The sequence below is a fragment of the Lytechinus variegatus genome, chromosome 2 (assembly GCF_018143015.1).
Source record: "Lytechinus variegatus isolate NC3 chromosome 2, Lvar_3.0, whole genome shotgun sequence".
Taxonomy (NCBI): domain Eukaryota; kingdom Metazoa; phylum Echinodermata; class Echinoidea; order Temnopleuroida; family Toxopneustidae; genus Lytechinus; species Lytechinus variegatus.
Window position 1 is genome coordinate 60,359,551 of NC_054741.1, and position 26,651 is coordinate 60,386,201.

The window sequence follows — 26,651 nt, forward strand, 5'->3', positions numbered from 1 at the left end:
CATTTGCTTGTGAATCACTCTTCGATCTGCTATTCGGCAACGCGGATGACGTCATGTGTGATCAGCTCTCCATTCAAACTGTGCATGAAATATCGTTAGTTTCTCACTTTTCCCGCACTTTTCTCAACTTTTTACATGACATATATTTTCCAAGAGTTTAGAAATTCTGAACCTTTTGAGAAAATTGAAGAAATGTGACATTTCATACACAATATAAATGGAGAGCTGATCGCAGTGTTGCCGATTTGCAGAGTACAATGTGAGTTGAAAGAAAATACAAATGAGTGTAATATCTTTATTCCTTAAACAATTTTTACCATTCATGTTATAAAATGTAATACAAATTATTCTCCTTTACTTTAATAGTAGAATATCTAGGGTGGACTATCCCTAATATTATTCTAAACATCATAATTTTAATATAGTGTCAATACTAGCATGGGTGCAAATCGGGGGGGGGGGGGATCATGTCTCCTTATCATTGTTGAAATTGTCCACCACCACGATTTTGGAAAAGGGAATAAAATTATATGACCTATACTACCTATTGATATGATTCACCCTTACGCCATATATAATATGAATATATGACACATCAAAATATAATTCGCCCTTACGTCAGTATGAATACTACCCATTGATAATATGATTCTCCCTTAAGCTATATATAGTAAAAATAGCCATATTAGCCATCAGTATGCAATTCTCCCTTACGTTATATATAGTATGAATATATGACACATCAAAGTATAATTAATGAAATGAAATAAAAAGAAACTATCATAATCATAATCTTCACCATCATCATCATCGTCCCCATTATCATTAACGTATTCATCATCATTATTATCACCATCACCACCACTATCATCACCGTGGTCATCACAATCATCATCATACCTCAAGAGTAGGGTTCCTCCAGTTCTTTGGTTTCAAAATCCATTTCTGACCCCAAACTTCTGATGAACCTTTTCCTAGCTTTCTTCTAGACCTTGAACCAACCTCAGTCTCTCGTTCAGTCTCATTTATATTGATCTTCTCTCATTATCAACACCACCATAAACATTTTCCTTCATCATTCACTCATCAATATTGCCATCTTCATTATCATCATCAACACCACCACCACCATCATCAGCATTGATAAGCACCATCATCATCATGTTCATCACCATCATCAACACCACTACAATTATCATCAGCATTAGCATAATCATTATAAGCATAATTTTCTTTCCATTCACACATTACTACGGCAACATAGTCACACATGATATATTTCATCAGTATTCCTATACCATGTTATGCTTAGCCCCCTACCTATTCTCTTTGAAATCATATCACTTTTTCTTCTCTCTCACACACATGGATAAATATAGACCCCCTTCAGAGTACCCAACCACAGATATACATAAAAGAGGAAAATGGGTCCACTATATGAATAGCTGCCATGCCAGAATCTTTTTATTTGGACAGAAACAATGTCAACACTTAATTACATCGTTTTCTCCTTATTTTCATAGATCATAGAACACATCGCATTATTCAATTATATAAATTTTCGATATTACATTACATATTACTGTTTTGATTATAAATGTCATATTGTAATCTGAATTTATTTGAGATTCTGTATTGAAATGTGAATTACAAATTTAAGTTGACATCTCATGTCATGTGAATATGTCATGTGGACAATTCTATTCTAGGCATCATTTATTATACATGTACATGTATAAACAATAATTTTCACTTTTTGTTGAGAAAAAGAAGCATATGAATCTTCGTTGTAATACCAGATCAAGATATTACTTTAAGACTTCTGCAACTGTAAGAGTGCATAAGAACCTTTTATACCATTTTATTCTTTCTTTAATAAAATGCTTCATTACATTTCTGATCTAGTTAACAAATTACTCATTGGTTCGGATGTTTTAGTAATACATACAAGGATGATTACATAACATTTAAATTATCTCTCTACAATGTTATCATACAAACCTGAAAACTAATATATGGACATTTAAATGCATTGATCATTAAATATTTTTCTTCATATATGCTCAAAATTGTTGAAAAGAAGTGCATCCTTTTGCAGACAATACCAACTTCTATAAAACACTGCATAAACTACAAGAAGATCCATTTGTGAAATATGAAACTTGATTATATAACATTTAAATTAACTCTGCAATGTTATCATAAAAACCTGAAAGCTAATATATGGACATTTAAATGCATTGATCATTAAATATTTTTCTTCATAAATGCTCAAATTTTTTGAAAAGAAGTACACCCTTTTGCACACAATACCAAATTCTATAAAACACTGCATAAACTACAAGAAGATCAATTTGTGAGATATGAAACTTGATTATATAACATTTAAATTAACTCTGCAATGTTATCATAAAAACCTGAAAGCTAATACATGGAAATTTAAAACGCATTAGTCATTAAATATTCTTCTACATAAATGCTCAAAATTGTTGAAGAGTAGTACATCCTTTTGCACACAAAATCAAATTCTTAAAACACTGCATAAACTACAAGAAGATCAATTTGTAAAATATGAAACTTGATTATATAACATTTAGATTAACTCTCTGCAATGTTATCATGATAAACTAAAATATATAAATAAACTTAATATATGGACATTAGATGCATTAATCATTAAATATTGTTTTCATAAATGCTCAAAGTTGTTGAAGAGTAGTATATCCTTTTGCACATAATACCAAATTCTGTAAGAAAATCCATTTTTTTAAATAGGAAATTTGATTATACAACATTTAAATGAACTCTCTGCAATGTTATCATAATAACTCAAAAGCTAATATATGGACATTAGAATGCATTTATCATTAAATATTTTTCTTCATAAAAAAAAATTCTCAAAATTGTTGAACATAGACAAAGGGGCATGTAGGATTGCAAAACTGGTTATCTGCCAAATCCAGATTTTGTTTGAGCATGTTGAACAATTCATAAACGAAGAAAAAAAGTTTTGCATCGTTCTGAAATCAGATTTTGACAAAACAATATAACATAAATTTTGGATTGACAAAATTTGTGTTTTTGCAAAACAGCTTAAAAGAAGAGTCTACCCAAAAAGAATAATTTTTCAACAGAAACAGAGAAAATTGGTGAGTAGAACAAAAAAGTTTGAGTGAAATTGGACAACTAATAAGAGAGTTATGAATGTTTAGATTTTTAGACAAATTGGCAACTGATGATGTCATAGGTGCACAATTTGCCATTTATCATATTGATATCAATGTTATAAAATGTTACTTTTTTCCCAAAAAATATGATTTCCTCAAAACATTGGCTATTGGATATCTCCTTGATAGGTATGTAGCTCCTCTATTTGCATATTTAAATTAATACAAACTTTGTATCTTTCTGTAGAAGTGATGAATTTTGAACCATAAATATAAATTTTATGAATAGTTAGTAGTGCACCCATGACGTCATCAAATTGGCAATATGTCTGAAAATTTTCACTGATTTGCCCGTTTTTTCACATCTTTAAAATTTCATAACTTTGTTATTAGTTGTCCGATTTCCCTCGAGCTAATTTTGTTCTGCTCGCCAATTTTTTTTGTGCTCCTGTCAAAAAATTATTATTTTGGGGTAGACTCTCCTTTTAAGTGCCATGTATAACATGTCTTTTCATTATAAAAAGGGATTAACCACAGACATTAATATGATGTCAGTGGATGAAAAAAAATATATAATGATCAAACTGAAAATTTGCGCAAAATTGGATGATCCATTCAAAAGTTATGAAATTTCCAAGTTTTGATTTACACCCCTTGAATTGGCAACCTACAGGCACAAAATGGCTGTCAAGATGGAGAACTATCCATTCACTTTGTACACATAATTTCACATTCTGTTCTTTTTCAAGAAAAATGGACAAGGAATAATCAATAGGATTCTTCCCAAAATGAAAAGGAAAATTTTTAGTACTTTTCTTCAAAAAGAAGAAATTTTGAAATTCTGTGTACAAAGTGAATGGAGTGTTATCCATGCAAGCAGCCATTTTGTGCCTAAAAGGTTGCCAATTTAAGGAGCCCATGAAAGGTGTAAATTAAAATGTTGAAAACTCATAACTCATCCAATTTTGCTCAAATTTTCAGTCTGATCATTGTATTTTTCTTCATCCACTGACATTACATCAATATCTGGGGTGAATTCCCCCAAGTAAGTTACATCCTCTCAACCAATCAGCGCTCTAAACATCATGAGACATTAGAAATAGCATGAATGTGTGTATTAACTTCATGTGTGGATTGAATTTCATTATATTTTCATAATTTATGGTAAAATAATTTCCAACAAGTGGATTAGTAAATTACGCGATGCGTAATATATGTCCCCGCCGATAATGTAAAATTCCCATTATATCACGATCAGTGGTATCACATAAGGCAAACGGAATCGAAATCGGGTAAAAAAGGGCGAAGGAGAAGCATTTTGTAGACAATGTACAATATAGGTCAAAGGGGTCAAAAGTCAAAATTCTGTGAACAAGTTTTGTAGTCCTCACCTAGTGCTATCACATAAAGCAAACGGAATCGAAATCGGATGAAAAATGGCGAAGGAGTAGCATTTTGTAGCCAATTAACAATATAGGTAAAAAATCAAGGTCAAAGGTCAAAATTCTGTGAAGAAGTATTGTAGCCATCACCTAGTGCTATCACATAAAGCAAGCGGAATTGAAATCAGATGAAAAATGGTGGAGTGTGAGGATTGACCAGGTGTTGGCTGTTTTGAGGATTGACCACGCTGGGGCTGCTGTGAGGACGAGCCATGCTGTGGCTGTTCTGAGGATTGACCAGGCTGGGGCTGTTGTGAGGATTGACCAGGCTGAGGCTGCTGTGAGGATTGACCAGGCTGGGGCTGCTGTGAGGATTGACCAGGCTCTGGCTCTTGTGAGGATTGACCAGGCTGTGGCTGCTGTGAGGATTGACCAGGCTGTGGCTGCTGTGTGGATTGGACAGGCTGGGGTTCCTGTAAGGATTGACCAGGCTGGGGCTGTTGTGGTTGGCAAGGCAGGGTATTCTTTTGGGATGGGCAAAACCGGGGCTCCGGTAAGGATTGGCAAGGCTGTGGCTGTTGTGAGGATTGACCAGGCGTTTATCTGTTTTGAGGATTGACCACGCTGGGGCTGCTGTGAGGACGAGCCATGCTGTGGCTGTTCTGAGGATTGACCAGGCTGGGGCTGTTGTGAGGATTGACCACGCTGTGGCTGTTGTGAGGATCGACCAGGCTGGGGCCGTTGTGAGGATTGACCAGGCTGAGGCTGCTGTGAGGATTGACCAGGCTGGGGCTGCTGTGAGGATTGACCAGGCTGTGGCTGCTGTGAGGATTGACCAGGCTCTGGCTCTTGTGAGGATTGACCAGGCTGTGGCTCTTGTGAGGATTGACCAGGCTGTGGCTGCTGTGTGGATTGGACAGGCTGGGGTTCCTGTAAGGATGGGCCAGCCTGTGGCTGTTGTGGTTGGCAAGGCAGGGTATTCTTTGGGGATGGGCAAAACCAGGGCTCCGGTAAGGATTGGCAAGGCTGGGGCTGTTTTGAGGAGTGGCAAGGCTGGCACTCCTTTGAGGATGTGCAAGGCTGTGGCTGCTGCGAGGATTTGCCATGCTGGGGCTCCTGTAAGGGACAGAATGCATGACATAAAATACAAATTAATACATGTATTGCATGAGTGAAATGTTCATAATTTCCAAATATGACATAATTATGGTCGTGTGTCATGAGTTGGGGGCAAAATGCGTTACATGTTCAAAAAGTTGGAGAAATACGCATTGTCACAATCAAATGTCTCTAGTTGTTTTATAGTAAATCAGACCTGTATAAAAGTATATATATATTGAAAGCTTATATTGTAAGGAAGATGATTAAAATTCTTTTTTACCCGTACAGGGTGTGAAATAAAAGCTATACACAGTGTTGCAAGAAAAAATGGTTTAAAAAGTGCCACCATTTCTATGGTCAGTAATTTCTTATTCCTTTCACCAATTGAAATGAATCAACTTGGATTGTGTTAATAAGACCCTATGCTTTAAAAAATTATAAACTTGTAACACAAAATAATTTTGTCCAACCGCGCTACAAGGTGTCCAAAAAAGGAAAACAAATCTGGTGAAAAAACATCTACAAATTAATTGATAGATTAATTAATCCATTAATTAATTAATTTTTTGATATAAGAATTGTTTAATACTAAGGAAGAAATGTGTTCTTTCATTTGAGATTACCGCAAACCAGTATTAAGATACATTTTTATGGGATATTTTGTTGCAATATTTGGTACATGTACATGCATGCATTGTGTATGAGGGTGCATGCATGAAGTATGTTTTAATTGATTAATTAATAAAAATTAATTAACTGAATTTTGAACAATCTGCTTCTTGTTTATTTCAAGCCCTTTAAATTCTGAAAAGAATGATATATCAACCAACATATAAGACTGATTGTATGCATAAATATAATGCAAGAAAGAATAAGGAACAAAAATGCAAAATCCCTATGCTTTAACACATGCCTCCACCGTAGGCTCCTCCGCCCCCTACCCTACTCGATTCAAATTATTTTTGTACTAAAACTATTAGCAGGACAAAGATGGAACTTCACAGACATGTAGCCTAATAGATTATCTACAATATGAAACATTGCACAGCTCACAACTGTACACGGTTTTCATGCTATGTCAAAAAATATGGCATTTTTTCCTGAAAAATGTAACGCCTCCGCCCTTTTACTATACCCCAATATGTGACACACGACCTTATGCTTTCTGGCATAATTTTGATCTTCCTAGCATCTACCATTTATTTACTGACAATATGAGAAAATTTAGCATGTTTTTATTAAACCTAGGCATAATTTTGCAATGGTCAAATGATTTCAATGATGATAAAATAGCCATTGTTTCATAATTTCTTCCAGCTTTTATTGGCTTTTTTTTTTGTTTTTTGATTGTCATTGGGCTAAATGTAATGTACAACCTCCATTTTATTTTTCTTCTCAGAAAATTTTGCATGATCTGGCATAATTTTTTGGACCCCTCTGGCAAAATTCAAAAGATTTTATTTGGCAACAATGGTATAATAAAACATAATGCCTGAATTTTCTCACAATAAAGGCAGTTCTGGCCCATACTCATGTTTACAATCATCTAGGTATACCAAATACAGGTAGCTGGAAATGTCACTAATTTAATGAAACATTTTACATATTCTCTAGAAAATTGAAACAAAAATACATTTTAATTCCATATTGTTTACATGTGTTTGAAATAAGATGAAATGATAGGATATGAAAAGAGTCAAATGGCTTAAGTCAACTTTAACATGCTACTGACATTCATTTTTTTTCTTGACATTCATTTTGTTCTTGAAAGAGTTGTGTAACAACATGTAGAAATTGCAAGTATAACTTTGGTGCAGAAGAGATGACTGAATTGAGTTCAGATCATGCTACACAAATGAAGAACACTATAGGCCAATGACAAATTTATAGAGTAAAGCTAGGTACCTGCTTCCATGGCTCTTCTCCCTTCTTGATTCCATAATCATATAGGAGCTCAGTACCAGATAGAATATTCCTGTTAAGAGAATACCAAATAAACATACAACTTTACTTGGCTGCTTACTTGCTTTTTTCACGAACCTTATTTTAAGTATAACGTTTTTTTTTTAATAAAATTTTTCTTGAATTTAACATGAATCTCGTATGTTTGACACTAGATGAATATGACCGTGTCGCAAATATGCCTCTGATTAATTAAATAAATATCTACATGTACAGGTAAAAATAATCCAATATACTTTACACTGTGCAGTTGAAATCTCTTTAGTGTTTCTCAAATTATTGCAGTAATAAGATTTTCATATTTTTACAGGACTTTTTTTTACTCTTGTTGACCCATGACACACAACAATCTAAAAAGTTTATCTTTGCACATTCATTCACACTTCAGCCGCTTTTGGTTGAAATCCCTCTAGTAGTTCTCAAGTTATCGCAGTAACAAAGATTTTCCCTTCACTTTATACAGGATTTTTAACCTTTATTGACCTTTGACGTTTGACCTATTTCCCCCACAATCTAATCAGTTCAGCTCTGCATGCTTATACATGTACATACTTGAGCCAAGTTTGCATTGGTTTAAATCCCTATAGCGGTTTGATTCGTATTAAACCATGCAACGGCTATTATACGAATCGAACCTGCTGCCTCAGTCATTGGCTCTGTGGTCTAGTGGTAAGACACCTGTCTAGTTATCACGAGGTCGTGGTCGTATATACCTGTGATTTTTTTTCATAGCATCTCAGACACGCACTGTCAATCAGTGTTTATCCATGTTGGGATAATGGCAAGAATTTATTAAACTGTACTTATCTACCCAACACAAGAATCATTTAATTGATATGATGACAGATAAGAGTTTGGTTTCAGGCCTGAAACTGATCTGGTTTACTATCGTGTGTATGACAAGCTATGTACCTAATAAATCTTGCCTAATTCCTAATGATAGTTTTTAAAATATATGCTTAATGATATTATTAAGGTAACAAATGGAAAAGCCAAAAATCATTTTCAGAATAAAGAAGTTGCCAACATTTGGAAACTGAACCTGATTTAAATAAAAACTAAAATATAATTTAGTGGTGTCACTTATTTATGTATTCTGATGAAATATTCTAACTTAAAAGAGCGAAAAGGGCCGGTGACATGTTCGGCGCGTCTAAAATTAACCCCACTTTTCCTTCCTGCCCCTCCTCCTTGGTGCAGGTATGCAGTCAATATGAATTGATAACAACGGAGAAATATAGTAGCCATTACTCCCCATATACAAAACAAAAATAAATTTATCTGCAATTTATAGCATTAATGATTCTGTAAAGTCTTTATTTTACTGATATTGGTATTTAGTCTTTTTCTATTAGAAAATGTAATTAAATGACTTATTCACCAAGCAAAATCTATCCCTATGCACTCTCAACTTTTCATGCAGGGTACTAACCATGTACTAAATAGGCACAGGTGGGGTTTATTACTGAATGCAATTAATTTCATTCTGCAGTTCCTTTCAGATTCACTGTAACCATGGTTGAACAGCCTCCCGAGACTTCTGGTAGTTGGTTCATCTGTGGCATCCACACTAAGAAAGATTGAAAAAAGTGCGTCAGAAATGCAATTGAGAAGTGAAACCAATTACTATTTACTTTTTTATCGGTGTAAGATGTGACCTCTCATCCTTGACTTTTGGTCTATTTAAAGTCCTGAAAAATCAGTTTCTCTTGCATCACAACATATACTCATATTATGTTTACACAAAATTAGTCTGTCAGTTCTTTAGATATGCTATCCTCATCAGATAACAAGAGATCATAGGTACAACTTAACTTAGATACTTTTTTAGGACTACCAGTTATCGTCTTGAAAAAACAACATATTGTAAAAAGAGAGAAACCCGTCACATCCCCCCCCTCCCCCGATTCAATCATCCAGCAAGGGGATGATGTTGATGTAATGCGCCTGTCAGTTGTTTCCCTGGCCCCCCGGTATTCAGGTCATTCTTATTCATTGAGGTGTCATAAGGCAAGAACATTACCCATAAACGAGTATTAATTTCATATTCCAATGAAAAGAAATGTCTTCTAAAATATCATTTGGAATTTGAGGTATCGTGAAGTGAAATTTTTGGAAGCCCTGCTTCATATTGTTGTCATTCACTCATGCGTGAAGCTTATGTCATATTTTAGTATAGGATGAAAGAAGAGGATCGAAGCTTCAGTATTCACAATTGTGATAAAATTTTTGTAATCCCTCGCTACATCTTGTTTTTTTTCCTGGGAAACACTGTACAGTCAAATGAATCATTGCAAAAATGGCGATTTTTATATTCATACAACACACAGAAAACAAATTATGTGACACCTCCATGAAAGCTCCGAAGCCGGCCAGAACTCGTCAAGAACGGTAGTTTCTCCCAATATTTCTAAAAAGTTCTCCCCTGGTATGGGGGCCGGCCGGGACCTAATCCAGGATTTGACCAATTCCCCCGTGGTATGGGGGCCGGGACCTCGTCCATGATTGAAAATTTCCCAAGCGGTATGGGGACCTGGACCTCGTCCACGATTGAAAAGTTCTTCGGTGGTATGGGGGCCAGGACTTCGTCGGTGACTCGCCGCCGAAGATGCCTTGCCCAGTGGGGAAGTCGGCGGGGATTTGTCAGCTCAGAGGGGGTGAAGTCCCGGCTAAGGCCCAGGTACCAAGGAGCCGGGGAAACAATTGACAGGCGCATAACTTTGTTTCGAATACCATTAAGTTATAGTGGGGGAAAAGGATGGAGTGAATCAATGGCTGGAAGATGGATCACGAAACATATTGTAAAATGAAAGCAGTATTACCACACTTTTGTTTAAGATGGATATCTGGGTAACGGCTAATAACATTCACAGTGAATTTTTAATCACTTCAATGGTTTTCACACTTTTTGAACTAAGATAGATATTGATTAATGACGAAATTTTCAAATTGAAAATTGGTGGGAAACACATGTGAAATTGTTGACCTGTTCCCATTTATTATTTTCAATCACGAAAGTATACAGCTAGAATAATACAATACTTACCAAAGATTTTTTCCTCTCCAAGAGAAAGTGTACCGAAATACACTTTCTGCCTGCTCTTCCCTGTTTTCTAGTTCAGTTTCACTAATTAGTTCTCCTTGATATTCTGCTAGAAATTGACCTTGTGTTATGTCCTTTGCAGCAACAACACCTCGACCTTCAAATAACAAAAGAGCACACAATTATACTTCTGGTTTAAAAAAAATTGAATAAAGATATTTGTCTTCTAATAGAAAAGACCTAAAGTATTGGAATATTTTGTACATTAGGTTTAGTAGAGTGTTATCAGTGCAAAAGAATATTCTGAAAAGAAAGGAAAAATCAATTATAGTGTAAGCAAAAAGCAGAGCATTAAGGACTGCTTTTTTAAAACCCCTATTGCCTTAAAGTGAACCTCTACCCCAGAAAAAATGATCTGATGTGTGAAACAGGGTTCATCAGTAAACCCCCATCACCCCTAAAAAACAAGAACAGAAATCACGAAGAAGTAAGATATTGCAAAAGTGCTCTCTTCACAATACAACTTTTTAGGGTCTGCATTTACAGACTACTGATTCATTGTGCTATTGCTCTATTGTTCTATTGTGTGCCACCTATTCCAAGCACAGTTGCACAGTTGATAAAGCATTTTTACAATATCTTCCTATGTAATACTTTTCTTTGCTCAATTTTATCTGTATCCAAACATATTCTATTCATGAAATAATTTATTTAATTAAAAAGCTGCATCACTTCACCGTGATCTCTCGCATTTACTACCAGGTTGTTTTCAACCCCGAGTTCATGCCAGGTTTCTATAGCTTCTGACCATTCGAGCATTGAAAGTTAAGGGGTTTCTGAGGACGAACACCACAAGGGCTTGCTATAGCTCAGGTGGTAAGAGCGCTGGTCTAGCAATCCAGAGGTCTCGGGTTCGAATCCCGATGGAGCCCCATTTTCTTTGCTCAATTTTATCTGTATTTAATAATTTATTACATACAGAAACCTTGGCAATTGACTTTTCTTTTCACATTTCAAATAATCTGTATATGGTGAAGATTCCCTTTAAAGCTCAAAAGAGCTCCTGTAACTTACCATATGAAATTTTACCACATGCTTTATTGGTTCCTGTATTAATTAGTCCAGTTAAAATTGCAAATTTTAGGGGGTAACCCCAAACAAAGTGCAAAAGAATTTATTCCTCTGCAGTGCACTTGGGAGTAATCCTCTTTAACAATGTACTAAAAGTTTAGGAAAATCTTTAGAGTGGAAAGTACATTAATTTGCATACGATGCATAATTAGCTATTGTCATATTTTACCTGTATGTGCACTGAAGTAACAAATCTAAAAGTTTTCAGTGCTCAAAGTGATGTTTTTTTAGGTCACTAAACACAATGACAGCATTTCAGACTGGCTGTGAAATAGAATTCTTTTTTTATTTTCATAATTTGGCATTTAAGTAGCTGACTTGGAAAATGTCCCACGTTAACTTTTTAATGTTAATAAACATTGTTGGCACATTTTGATATCCAAATTTTAAAAATAATTTGTATTACATGCTAAGTAATAAGCATGGGTCATGCAGAAATTAAAATTTATATTTTCCCTACATATTTCCATCTAAGTAAGTACATATCAAGTGTTCAAATCAATGATTTTAAGGCCAGATCTAGTCCTAGGACTAATGTCATGAAGAGAAGTCTCGGCAGCACTCAACACGGCAATGAAGGCTTAACGTTGGGCTAGCCAAACTTGCCCAAAGAAAATTTCAATGTGTGCTCAACTTTTAAAAGAAAAGAGGAAAAATACGGCAGACAAAATCAGAAATACAAATCATGACTGATAACGTAAGTCCAGATCAATAGTTTTGTGTTATAAGCACAGTGGTCACTTACCGTTAAGTTGCTAGAAATCTATCAAAATGTTTCAGGAAACTTTCCTCTCGGCGTCATGTTCGGTCGGCTGCACTGGTTTAGGCGCTTGACCGACGCGGACGACCGACCGTACCCAGGCCCAGTCTGCACCCGGGCCGCCCGGGCGCGACGCCGCAGGGAAAACAGCTTTCTGGGGCGCGCGCATATGCATACTGTGTTTAGTGCGCTTGCGCAGTTCGTCACAGGATATACAAAAGTGTATCTCGGAAACTTCGGAAAATAGGGGTGGGCTTTTCACAAAATCTTGTTCGTTTTCAATAGGGACAATCTTTTGTTATGAAACTTAGGGATGACATAGGTATTTGATAGAACAAATGTATATTGGGTAGATAATGAATATATATACCTATTACTGAAGAAAAAAACAAGATATATACAAATTCGCCGTAACGAACAGTTTTCCCCCCTTTTCGGGTATGTAGGATATACGCGTCAGTTGTTTCAACATTACAGAGCGCAAGATCGATATACGTCGAAACGATCAAAACTTTGTAGTACGGTTGACAAACACATGCCCTCTATCGTTGTAATAGCGAAAAGTCCATTATACCTTGGTAAAATGGAAAACTGAGCGTATGAAACGTTAAGGCGAATCGTAAAATTCCCCTTTACACCAAATTCCCCCATCAGTTGATTATTTTGCACAGAAATTCGCCTTAAGTAAGAAATAAGTACATATATATATATATATATATACATATATTGATCGATAATCCCTCCTCAGCTGGAGTGAATATCAATCTGTGATTGATACCAATGAATAGATTAATTATTTTTCTTTAAAATGATAATCTACATGAAATGATTATGGTTCACATGGAGGTGCAGTGCCTTGAAATGTGGGGCAAGGTCAAAATTCAAAAATTGCAAAATGCCACTATTGAAAATCACTGTTCTCCTTTCCGTGGTGATGAGTGAGTTCCTCAACGGTTTCTTTTGTTTTCACGCACCTAAATATAAACATTTACACGGAATCAAGCTCTGAATGAACTAAGCAAACACATAACAAACAAACAAATAAACATGCATGGGTATTTCAAACCAAGACTCAAACCCTTGTTATCTCACAGAACCATCACTACATAAACCACAACAAAACATCAAAAATGAAGCAGCAGGGGCTTGATTTTTAATGGATTTTCATCTCTGTTGATACAGACAAAAGAATCATGGTTTTTATTGATCCTTCATGACTACTTCTGCTCGATTTGCAGCCTTTCAATTCAGACCTCATCCGACAATTGTGTTTTAAACACAATTTTTTTAATTGAACGACAAGAATAGAAAAACTGCCAGACATACGAGGGAAGAAAGTAGAGGTAATACTACTATCACAATGAATGAATAATGTATGAAATTATCTCGATTACAATACTCCGATGTCCCAGCCGATTGCTAGCACCTCGAATTTACTGATGTCACAACAAACTGTATGTACATGAAATAGATAAACGCAAATACAAAGGTGTTTTTGATCTCATGGTTTGTAATGATGATGAGAGGGCGTTTTTGCTCCCACGTCCACGGCACACGACGGATTTGAGAACATAGAAAATGTATTGTCTAGTGTGTCATTCGTGACAATGAGGTCATTCGTGACAATGAGGTCTTTGTTGAAAGTATGAAAATAGCAGTTTCGTCCCCAACTCTGGACGAACGACATATTTGCAATTTTCGTCGACTCCGATCGAACGCATAGGACATTCTGATGTTCCAGTCCTTCAAATTTTGGAGAAAAATACCTTTCAGCGGTTCCTTGTAATTTGATGGGCATTTTTAACATATTTCAACATATTTCCTGCGTTCTTGAATTCGTTCTGCGCGGCGGTAGGAATTCTCGCATTGATGGTTTCATCAAAGCGGCAAACCGTATCGATCACCTGATTAAATTCTTCTATTTTGCCTGTAATACTATTCGCATCGAATGTCTCACAACCAAATATTGTTTTTGAATTGACACTAACTCTTTCTCGTAAAAGCGCACTCGCAATCACCATTCGAGGATCATCCATTCTTCTGTTCGACTTTCTTTCCGTTAAACTATAAAGAATATAAGTGGAAAGGAGAGTATATTCATCATAAAAATATTCATTTTATTTTATTATTATTTAATAAAACATCGATTATACACTTCTGATTGAAAAAATAAAATCCTTGATGATGGTCGAAAACTCTTTGCTTTTACGGAGGATGATATTTTCCTTTTGTGGAATTCTCATGATGGTAAGTAAACGAATAAAATCAAAATATTTTTAGCTGCATTAATCTGACTCAAAGCAGATTAAGATGTTTTTATCAATATTATACTGGGTTTTGAGGTAATCATATTAAGTAAATTAACTCTTAAAGCTTTACCGGCCCGATTTCGACAAATTTTAGACAATCAGATCTTTAGATATTCTCGTTCAAAATTTTATCCCCGATTGTAATTTAAGGGTTTAGATTTCATTCTTTTGAGTACAGGAATTTTTTAACAAGATTTAATCAAATTTAATTGATTCAATCAATTTCACATCAATATCCTTCAATTATGGATAGTTTTATTTTTGTATTTGTAGGCACTCGATTTACTGGATACTTTAAAATATTAAAGATCTCTGTTTGCCGCCCTATCTCTCTCCATTTCCCCCACTTCTAAACCCCTCTCCCCCCCTCTCTCTACTCATATACTATGTAGTATAAAGTTAAATAGGATGGAACGAGTTGCTTAGTGCATGACCCTGGGAACGATTATTTTGACGGGGGGTGTGCTGATGTAAATGTTATAAGAAAAAAAATGGTTTTCACTACACAAAATGGAGCAAAAATTGGTCCCGATTAATTTGAAAACAAAGAAAAAGGTTTCGATACAATATGAATATTATTTTACACATCTTACACACACACACACACACCCTCACAAACTTTTCGGAAAGGGGGTGGCATGTACAGCCATTCCCCACACTTTTCAAGACAAAATCGATATTTTTTTAATCATCAAATGATTGATATTACCGTACTGTTAATTTGTGATTCATATTGAATTGTGGTCGAATTGCTTAAATTTACCCAAGTTTCCATTCAAAAAACGCAAAATATCTCGCACGGTCGCTCCTCCCCCGCGCTCAATCCAATCCTACAATATTTTGACCATGACAAATCCCTACATTTAGCCTATTGCAAATGTTATATACACTTTAGCATGCAAATGTTACATACACTGCATCATGCAAGTATGGTTATAACTTAATACATCTATTAATGAATTGTATGATATCATTGACCGGGGGCGGATCCAGGATTTTCAAAAGGGGACACATTTTCCCGAGGAATATTTGACAACCCCCCCCCCCCCATGGATCCGCCAGTGCCAATGACTTTTAAGTATGGTTTTATCTTTGATCAGAAATCATCTTTGGGAGCGGAGGATAATTTGTACAAAAAATATAGGCATACCCTACACTTCAAGTTACGTGTACGAAGAGTTACTGATGACATTGACCAAATCAAGCCGTTAATGAAACATTGAGGCAAGTTAGGACAGCAATATTCCCCCACACACTTTACAATTTCATCCGTTAATAAGAGACTTTAAACCAAATTAATTCTATAACAATGTAATCCTAAAGATAATTGATTTTTTTTCCTTTCTGCAATATTTCCTCTTATTTGCATCATTGTCAGTGTTATTTCAACCTTTTTTGAAGTTTATATTGTGACCTGTGATGGCCACCTATCATTTCAAAAAGCACCCTTTAACCAAATAATCATGGTCCTTTTTTCACTCTCATCTAAACTTTAACCAGCAAGCAGTGAGTTTTCAATGAACAAAATATGGACTTATTTGCTCTTTATATATTTCCCCTTTCTTCTTAATGTATAGTTAATTTACCTTTATCACACATTATTTTCAACGAATGCAGCAACTGTTTCAAGGCTCTCCCACTACGCTCACTCACTGCATTTCTTCCATGATTATCATACAAACCTTGAAAGACGATTTTGGTCATTATTACGTCTTCAAACTATTGAAAAATTTCTCTCTCGCTTCGCTCGCTTTCATATTGATGTTTACTGTAATTCATTACTTTATCACGACAGATCCATTGCAACACACATGTAGTCATCGAAAAAATCGCGAAAGAGAATTACGCATGTGCAATATATGCCTACGTATATATTGCCCGTGGTGTGATAATAAATTGCACACCACTTGAAAGAGCCTTTTGGACACCATTTTGTCTCCCAACTTGTGAAAATTTGCTCGCTCGCAACTGATATTGACTATATACATTATAGCAATCGAAATAGTTATAGGCCTTAAGCTGAAGGATTGTAGTATTACGTACATGGTTATATAGCGCAGTATATATAACGATTGGTGTTGGATATCCCCAAATTTTGAATTGTCAGGTCAATATATTGCTACCCCCCCCCCCCCCACTGCTCGGACCGGATTTCCCCCAGTGGGCTTCATGTATATGCCCAACAATGATCAATAATGTCTTTTTGTAGTGTGCATTCGTGTCTTCTTTTTCGGTGAAGTTGATTAATGGGACCAATGGATCTTGCAGCCGTCTTTCGATGAGTAAGTTGTATTTGAATATTTTTCTCTCCACTAACTAACTATTATTTCAATTTTCAGAAAATTTATATTTGACGATTAAAATTGCTTTCTTTTATCATGTTTACATTCATAATCATGACGTAGAATGTTGATAGTGAACACGTGTTGTAGTCTCGCTATAAAAAGTAGTGTCTTAATCACCTGAAGACGATTATTTGTTGTTAACGTATATGAAATTTATATGAACGTCTCATGTCAATTTATTGTCTGCATTGATACCAAGGTGTTTGTACTATAAACCATAATAATGCATCAACATAAATAATCGTAACCGCGTTCATGTCTTAAAACCATAAATTTTAGCAAACCATTTTTTTAAACAAATTAATTAACATATTAAAGTATTCCTATGCATAGAATAAGAATTCTTATTCCCAAACTTATGTCGTTAAGTCATGGATAAAGGCAAAACTGTCACCATTAAAATACATTACCAAACTTACGCTAATGCATACCATTCGTTTACAAATAACTATTAAGTATCCCCCTTAAACACGACTCTTATCTTGTACATTATGTTCAATGGAAACTAATAATAATAATTTGACATTAACTTAATGGTTTTACAATATATATATATATATATATATATATATATATATATATATATATATATATATATGTATGTATATATATTATATAACATCCATTTGACAATATATAGCGATTCGCACTTTCTGTAATCACTGAGTACTGCGTAATCACGTAAAAATAATAACATTTCATATTTGTTTTGTCGATTTGATTATGTGCTATTTGATACTCACTAGCACTTTTATTGTTTTATGCTTAATTTCTACTTTAATGATATTTACATTTTTAAATTGTATCTTCATGATTTCCCAAATTTTGATGAACATTTATATATGTTTTTTTTATTCCCAGAGAAAGTATCTCGTATCGATTTTTATTAATAATAAGAAAATAATTTGAGAATTCTTAATTGATGAATTGATTATTAATTCAGCGAAATAATTAACTGTGATTGAATTATTGCTATGCTTAGCCACAACAGGACTAACATGCACTAAAAAGACCTTTAACGAATGCAGTGCTGCTGTCAGGAGTAATATTACAGTGACTAACGCCACCGTCACCCACTCTGGGACCAGTGTCGATGCTACTGAAGCAGCTAATGACATCATACAATGCAGCGAGAAGTCCTGCAAAGAGCTGGCTTACTTCCTCCTCGTCCACTACTCAGAGCAGTTCTGTATGACGTTGGTCGACGGAAGTAGTGGTTATTACACATTAACAGCAGAAATCGCAGTTTCTTATTCAGGTACAAAATGGGCAAGATAATTATTCATGAGACACATTGTTTACAAACACGACTTAAATAAATAAACATATAATTCATTAATATTGATGGTATTATTGTGACGTCACACTGTTAAGGTGCCAAGTGGGTAGATTGCATTATATGTTCTTTACGTAGGACAGATCCAACATTTTCTTGATTTCTAGATTACGAATTCGATTATTTTAATACAATTTACATATATAGGAAAATGACACGGACAATAGTTTTTTAATAAGGCCTGTCTTTAGGTTTGGTAAATTGCTAAAGAGTGAATATCAATGTTCCCATTCATTACAATATTATATGAATGTGTGTTCCCTAAAACGGTTATGATGTGAAGGATATAAAGTAAAAACATTTAAGTGGAAAAGTACAAATTTTATCATAACATATTTTGATCGGGTGCCCGGTCAAAATAAAATGTCTGTTTACTCTTGTCATGTTTATATTCAGTATGGAATGGGGCGAAAATTTGAGGATTATTATCCGTCTGAAACTTTTTAAATCCAGTTAATTTGTGAAGTAAGATAAGAAGTCAAAAGGCTGTTTAAAAAATTACCGTGAGTGGGGGCTAGATGTCAACTTTGAATTTTAAAAGCTTGAACAATGCCAAATTTTAATTTCAACGGCTTAAACAACATTGAATGACCACTAGCCCTGGCGCAAATTCCTTCAGCAAGAAAATGTCCCATAATGTTCTGAACTTAATACAGCTGGCTTTCTTCCTCCTCGTCCAATACTCAGAGCAGTTCTGTATGCCTTTGCTTCACGTAGAACAGATAACAATTCCTTTCAAGATTACGAAATTGGTTTTTTGTCTCACCTGCGAAGCAGAGTGAGACTATAGGCGCCGCTTTTCCGGCGGCGACGGCGGCGGCGGCGGCGTCAACATCAAATCTTAACCTGAGGTTAAGTTTTTGAAATGACATAACTTAGAAAGTATATGGACCTAGTTCATGAAACTTGGCCATAAGGTTAATCAAGTATTACTGAACATCCTATTAGAGTTTCATGTCACATGACCAAGGTCAAAGGTCATTTAGGGTCAATGAACTTAGACCATGTTGGAGGAATCAACATTGAAATCTTAACCTGAGGTTAAGTTTTTGAAATGTCATCATAACTTAGAAAATATATGGACCTAGTTCATGAAACTTGGACATAAGGTCAATCAAGTATCACTAAATATCCTGCATGAGTTTCACGTCACATGACCAAGGTCAAAGGTCATTTAGGGTCAATGAACTTTGGCCGAATTGGGGATATCTGTTGAATTCCCATCATAACTTTGAAAGTTTATGGATCTGATTCATGAAACTTGGACATAATAGTAATCAAGCATCACTGAATATTTTGTGCAAGTTTCAGGCCTAATGATTAAGGTCAAAGGTCATTTAGGGTCAATGAACTTTGGCCGAATCGGGGGTATCTGTTGAATTACCATCATAACTTTGAAACTTTATTGGTCTAGTTCATTAAACTTGGACATATGAGTAATCAAATATCACTGAACATCCTGTTCGAGTTTCAGGTCACATGATCAAGGTCAAAGGTCATGTAAGGTCAATGAACTTTGGCCATGTTGGGGTTTTTTGTTGAATAACCATCATATCTCTGTAAGTTTATTGGTCTAGTTCATAAAAAGTGGACATAAGAGTAACCATGTATCACTGAACATCTTGTGCGAGTTAGAGTAGTATTCAAAGTCAGCACTGCTGCTATATTGAACCGCGTGATGCAGGTGAGACGGCCAGAGGCATTCCACTTGTTTTAATACATGAAACGATTATGATGTGAAGAAAATAAAGCAATTTCTTTAATTGGAAAGCAAATACATAATTTTGTATATCATAATTTATTATGATCTGGTGCCCGGTCAAAAAGTAATACTTGCGTGCTCTTGTCGTCTTTATATATTCAAGCATGGATGGGGTGACAATTTCAGGATAAATTCTCTGTCTGTAATTTCCAATTACTGAATTTATGAAGTAAGATAAGAGGTCTAAAGGCTGTTTTAAAATAAAACAAATCAAACAAAAACTACTGTGAGAGAGGGCTATACTTGTCAACTTTGAATTTTAACAGCTCAAACAATGCCAAATTTGAATTTTAATGGCTTAAAATAGGTCAAATGACCACTAGCCCTGGCATAACTTCCTTCAGCAGGAAAATGGGTACAGGAAATAATTCCTTAAAAAGCTGAGAGCGCTGGAATCGGTAGCCTACATGTATGTTAGCACAAGAGCGCCTTGAGCACCTATTAAACACGATGTTCCATGTGCTATACAAATACCTTAACACTTACTCGAGTGTAATTTGCATTACTGAACTTTTACCAAAGCATTAGATAAGCTTCAAATATTGATGGAGACTGTTTCTTGACCATGTCTTTGTGGCTTCTTTCTTTGAATAGCACTTACTAGACCAAGATGTCCCACAGCGTTTTCCACAGTGTATTCACAGTGTGGAACACAGTGTGAAATCAACTTAACACTGTTAAATTTGTATTTTCAACACTATGGAACACATATTCACATCGACCTTGTGAATGCGCTGTGAACAGTCACAATGTCGAGATGTCTGAATAATTCCGAATGCTCATTTCATTATTATAACATTTTTATTTTAGTATTAGGTGGGAGTCAGAGCATTTTCTCAGCTTCGTTTAATGGATCGAACGATCTTAGCATTTTCAATGGCAACAGTTTCCATAGGTGTTACTCATTCACTATCCTATCCCTCACGTCCGGTCCAACCGCTACACCGGGGGCTAACTCAAGTCTTACTCGATATACTAATGGAAATTGTGATGAGCAAGGTGTGGCATCAACGTCTTCTACTACGATGGAGCCAACAATACCAACAACGGCGCAACCAGCAACGATGCTATTAGCAACAACGGCATCAACAACCGAAACAGCGATACCAACATCACCAGCAACAGCGCCAACTATGACACCACCAGCAACAACTCCAGCAACTTCACTGGCAGTCATGACACAGCCAAGTGAAGAACTGGAAACGACAGCATCATATTCATCAAACCAGTCTGCTACTGCATATCTTGTGAGTATACTAAAATATTTGCGTGAGTGTCTAATATGTTCAAGTGTTCTAATAAGGGTTTGTTCCATATCATTTGACAAGTATTTATTCGAAATGATTCAACCATGTTTTTATTTCATAAATTTCACTTCAATTTTATGGAAGCTTAAAAGTGCCACCCAGACGTTCAGATAACCATTATGTCATGTGTACAACATGATGGAAAGATGATCAGATGGCGAGATCCGTGACAAGATCTGGGATCTCGTCTCGTGTAAATCCTACGGAAGCTTAAAAGTGGCCCAAGAAGACGAGATGAGAAGACGAGAAAAAGAGTCATGATGATGACAAGAAGACGAGATCCTCGATCTCGTGATGCCGAAAAAATGTCTCTGCCGGGAATCGAACCCGGGCCCCCAGCTTTGAACGCCGGTGCCTTAACCACTAGACCACAGAGACGGGTTAGTGGCTAGGGCGACCCTGATCCGATTGACCGTCAGATAGACAGATTTTCGACACCATACCAATTATAATTTCCTTTGTCAGGTGAAGTTGGGTTTTGAACAATGACAAGCCGCCATGCCTCAGCTGGATCAAAGCTATTGCTTTGATACAGTGTACGTATATGGGAGAAAGTATACAAATGTGTCAAGCTATGCATGTACAACACCTTTGGCAAATCTTTTATTTTGAATATTTATATTAAATATTTTAAATATTCCAAAGGGTAGATAGCTCTGGGGAACCTATATATATATATATATATATATATATATATATATATATATATATATATAGGTATATGTATCTAATATTAATTCATTTTTTTGCAGGTCAAATGATCAAATGCACAGGCATGTAAAAGATAATTCCAAATTATACGCCATGTATACTAAAAAAAAGCATTGACAATGTCAATTTTCTTTTCACAGGATCTTCAGTTTCTTTTGAATCCTGAAAACTTCGAACAAAGTCTCCTGGATATTGGCACCAATTTGAATAAAGGACAACCAGTTGAAGAGAATAGTAAGTCATGCATTATCTTACTCGCATAAACCAGATCTACCTATTTGATCAAATTGTTGTTAGCTTTCCACTTCCCCGATCAGGAAATATTGATGTTTTTAAACAAGAAAAAAAATCTCCGGTACAATTGAAAGCATCCTGCTTGTAACAATACTTCACAAATATATACACAGTAAAAAATGCCTGTTATTCAAACAACAAGTTGTTTAAATCTTTTTTGCAATTGTTTAAACTTTTTAAACAACTTGTTTAAAAGGTTTGAACAGTTGTTAGAGTGATGGGCTTAAACGACGTGCTTATTTTTTTCTTAAATTTTAAGCACGTTGAACACTGTACACTTTAAAGTGTACAGGTTCATTTATTTCACAATTTAATTAATATATCACAACAATAATAATGAAAAACGTAAATATTTATCATCACACCAATGAAAAGCGAAAATATTTGATTTAACAAGTAAGGAAAGAGAACGTGGTGTATGATACAATCCTCTTACTTAGTCAGGAAATGTTAAGTTACGATTGAAAAAAAATAAAAATGTCGAAACTTTTCACACTCAACATCCGAGTTTGATGAAATTTAAACGTTATGCTTGTGTTTTTTTTTTTTTTTTTTTGGGGGGGTTGGCTTTGATATGTAATGCCTGTTTGGCATCAAACTTTGATTTTTGTCTATATATTTTATTTCTCCCATTACTTGTTTACTGGAATACGTTTCCACTAGATGTCTATGTATATCGATCTACAGTCGCTGATTTGAGTGCTACTGGATGGAAAGATACCACCTCAAATGGAAATCAATATTCTATACCCGCAAACTTCTTGCGTGATAAGATTGATCAACAAAACGGTAAGGAAGGACTCCTGGATTTCTAGCAAATGCGTCACATCCACATACGTATCATCACACATAAACTGAGAACACATTTTTTATTGTTCGTTTCGTTTTGTTTGCTTGGTTGTTGTTGGTTTTTTTGTTTCTTAAATGATGTTTTCTTTTTTCCTGAAAACAAGAAAATATTAAAATATATCATAAATGATAGCCAATGAAAGTAAGTTTAAAATAGTATATAGACGTATATTTACCATAATATACATAACATATAACATATACATATACATAACAATAATAACAATACAATTATAAAAAATAATAAAACTTCTTTACATCTATCGATACTGAAAAATTGAATGCTTAAAATCTGTTTTTTTTTTCATATTAGACACATTGATGAATTCGATCATATTTTTATGTTATGATGGTTTTATATATTTTCATAAAAATATATTTTTGCCAAATAAAAATTCCTGAATAAATCTCAAATCATATACCTAAACCCACCCATCGTGCACATGTGCACATGCACAACCACTCCCCCCCCTTCCCTCTCTCTCTCTCACCCATACACAACCTCTCTTTTCTCTGACCCACACACTCTAAAAACACTAAAGGCCAGGTCCCAGTGACATTTAGGATGGATTGCGCATAAATTGCGGATAAAATTTGATTACAGACGCTAAACATCCGCAATATTCGTAAAGTATGCTGTTTTAAGACGGTTAATTTCCGCACATGTCCGTAATCATCCGCAAAGGCACATTTTTTCCGTTCCCAGGAGTTTTGGGCTGCCCAAAACTCCTGGGAGCGGAAATCATCCGGTTTATATGCGCAATTCATACGCAATGCGTACTCAATGTATGCGCTGAATTTTCGCAGTTATCCTGTGATATCCGCAACGGACAGGGGATTGCGGATAAGTAGCGGACTGAGATAGAATGCGAAACGAATGCATAGCGTGCCTAATACGACTTTATACCAAGCTATAATAATTTATAAAGAATGCTTACAGACTGGTCACGAATAGTGCGTTTGTATTACGACTGTTTCGCGAACAATTTGCGAGTACACAGCAAACATTCATCGTAAACCCAGATTACTATATAAATGTAACAGAAAATGAAATTTGACCGTCATTTTAAGAACAGTTGTGTAGAATATAGGATGTTGCCATGGATCATCACGGACATTTGATAGTTGCAGCCATCCAACAACATAACAATCTTCTCTTCAAAGTTCAACGTTTGATCCAAATACGGAAAAGAAAGCGAAGGAGAAATCAAAGAGCTGTCTGGGTGAGACCTTGGATTGGCAGAAGACTAGATCTGGGCATGTACGATAGATTGATGGTGGAGCTGCGTAACGAAGATCCACGTGCCTTCCAGAACTTTATGAGAATGCCCCCAGACATGTTTGACGAACTGGTGAACCGGCTCACTCCTCGACTGCTCAAGACACAGACCAACTTCAGAGCGAACTTAGAGCCTGGACTCAAAGTGGCCATAACCCTACGCCATCTTGCCTCTGGTTCAAAATACAGGGACATGCAGTACGGTTGGAGGGTCCCTCACAACACAATCAGCAAAGTTGTCAGAGAAGTATGTACAGCCATATCAGAAGAGTACCTTGATGAACAGATGACTTGCCCTACCAACGATGAACAATGGCGTGAAATTGCCAATGACTGGTTGCAGAGGTGGAACTTTCCTCACATAATCGGCGCTATTGATGGCAAGCACGTGGCATGCAAAGCTCCCCCAAACTCAGGCTCGGAATATTACAACTACAAGGGCTTTTTCAGTATCATTTTAGTTGCCCTGGTCAGTTCTGACTACAAGGTTCTTTGGGCTGACGTATCAGGAAACGGTTCCGCATCAGATGCTCAAATATACAACCAAAGTGAGCTGAAGCAAGGTCTCGAGAACGGCGACATTATGGGTTGACCAAATCCAGATCCCTTACCTATGGAAGCTTAAAAGTGCCACCGAGATGTTGAGATAATTATCTCGGGAAGTCGACATCTTGATAGCAAAAGATAAGATGACGAGATCCCAGATCTCATCATGTCGACATCTGCATGTGGCATGCAAAGCTCCCCCAAACTCAGGCTAGGAATATTACAACTACAAGGGCTTTTTCAGTATCATTTTAGTTGCCCTGGTCAGTTCTGACTACAAGGTTCTTTGGGCTGACGTATCAGGAAACGGTTCCGCATCAGATGCTCAAATATACAACCAAAGTGAGCTGAAGCAAGGTCTCGAGAACGGCGACATTATGGGTTGACCAAATCCAGATCCCTTACCTATGGAAGCTTAAAGTGCCACCGAGATGTTGAGATAATTATCTCGGGAAGTCGACATCTTGATAGCAAAAGATAAGATGACGAGATGTCTACATCTTTAAGAAGAGATGATTAGATGACATGATCATGGATCGAAGATCTTGTCATCTGACCATTTCTTCTAAAAGATGTCGACATGACGAGATCCGGGATCTTGTCATCTTATCATCTCTTCTACAAGATGTTGACATGATGAGATCCTGGATCTTGTCATCTCATCATCTATTCTACACGATGTTGACATGATGAGATCCGGGATCTTGTCATCTCATCATCTCTTCTGAAAGATGTTGACATGATGAGATCCGGGATCTTGTCATCTCATCATCTCTTCTACAAGATGTCAACATGATGAGATCCGGGATCTTGTCATCTCATCATCTCTTCTACAAGATGTCAACATGATGAGATCCAGGATCTTGTCATCTCATCATCTCTTCTAAAAGATGTCGACATGATGAGATCTGGGATCTCGTCATCTTATCTTTTGCTATCAAGATGTCGACTTCCCGAGATAATTATCTCAACATCTCGGTGGCACTTTTAAGCTTCCATACTTACCCAATGACACCCAAGATGTCCCATACTTCATTGTGGGCGACGATGCTTTCTCTCTGAGAACATACCTAATGAAGCCATACAGTGCAAAGGCCCTGACCAGGGAAGAGCGTATCTATAACTACAGGCTGTCGAGGGCCAGGAGAGTCGTCGAGAACACATTTGGTATCATGGCGAATAGATTCCAAGTCCTTCTCACCACCATGCAGCACCATGCCGACACAGTCAGGCTGATACTGAAGACTTGCATTCTGCTCTACAACCTAATGCGCACCCGCTACCCAGTCCTACAGAACAGGCTTGTGGACCGGCAGCTGAAGAATGGACAAATAGTTCCTGGAGAATGGCGAAGGGGCCAAAACCTT

At 36.0% G+C, this 26,651-nt stretch overlaps 2 protein-coding genes and 1 non-coding gene across 3 annotated transcripts; 2 read left to right on the plus strand and 1 right to left on the minus strand.

The window, feature by feature from the left end:
* Positions 1-2,812: 2,812 nt before the first annotated feature.
* On the minus strand, positions 2,813-12,716 carry LOC121408521 (glutenin, high molecular weight subunit DX5-like). The gene is made up of 5 exons (XM_041600006.1): positions 12,532-12,716; positions 10,659-10,812; positions 9,045-9,182; positions 7,556-7,625; positions 2,813-5,665 (listed from the first exon to the last, which is right to left on the minus strand). The coding sequence occupies exons 3-5, from the start codon at positions 9,095-9,097 to the stop codon at positions 4,709-4,711; spliced, it is 1,080 nt and encodes a 359-aa protein (XP_041455940.1). The 5' UTR covers positions 9,098-9,182; positions 10,659-10,812; positions 12,532-12,716; the 3' UTR covers positions 2,813-4,708.
* TRNAA-AGC lies at positions 11,512-11,587 on the plus strand. Its single transcript has one exon. It is a non-coding gene; the product is annotated as a tRNA-Ala (tRNA).
* Positions 12,717-24,733: 12,017 nt separating the features above from the next.
* On the plus strand, positions 24,734-25,330 carry LOC121406900 (putative nuclease HARBI1). Its single transcript, XM_041597772.1, has one exon. It carries the CDS (start codon positions 24,734-24,736, stop codon positions 25,328-25,330), a length of 597 nt encoding a protein of 198 aa, XP_041453706.1.
* The last annotated feature ends 1,321 nt before the right edge of the window (positions 25,331-26,651 follow it).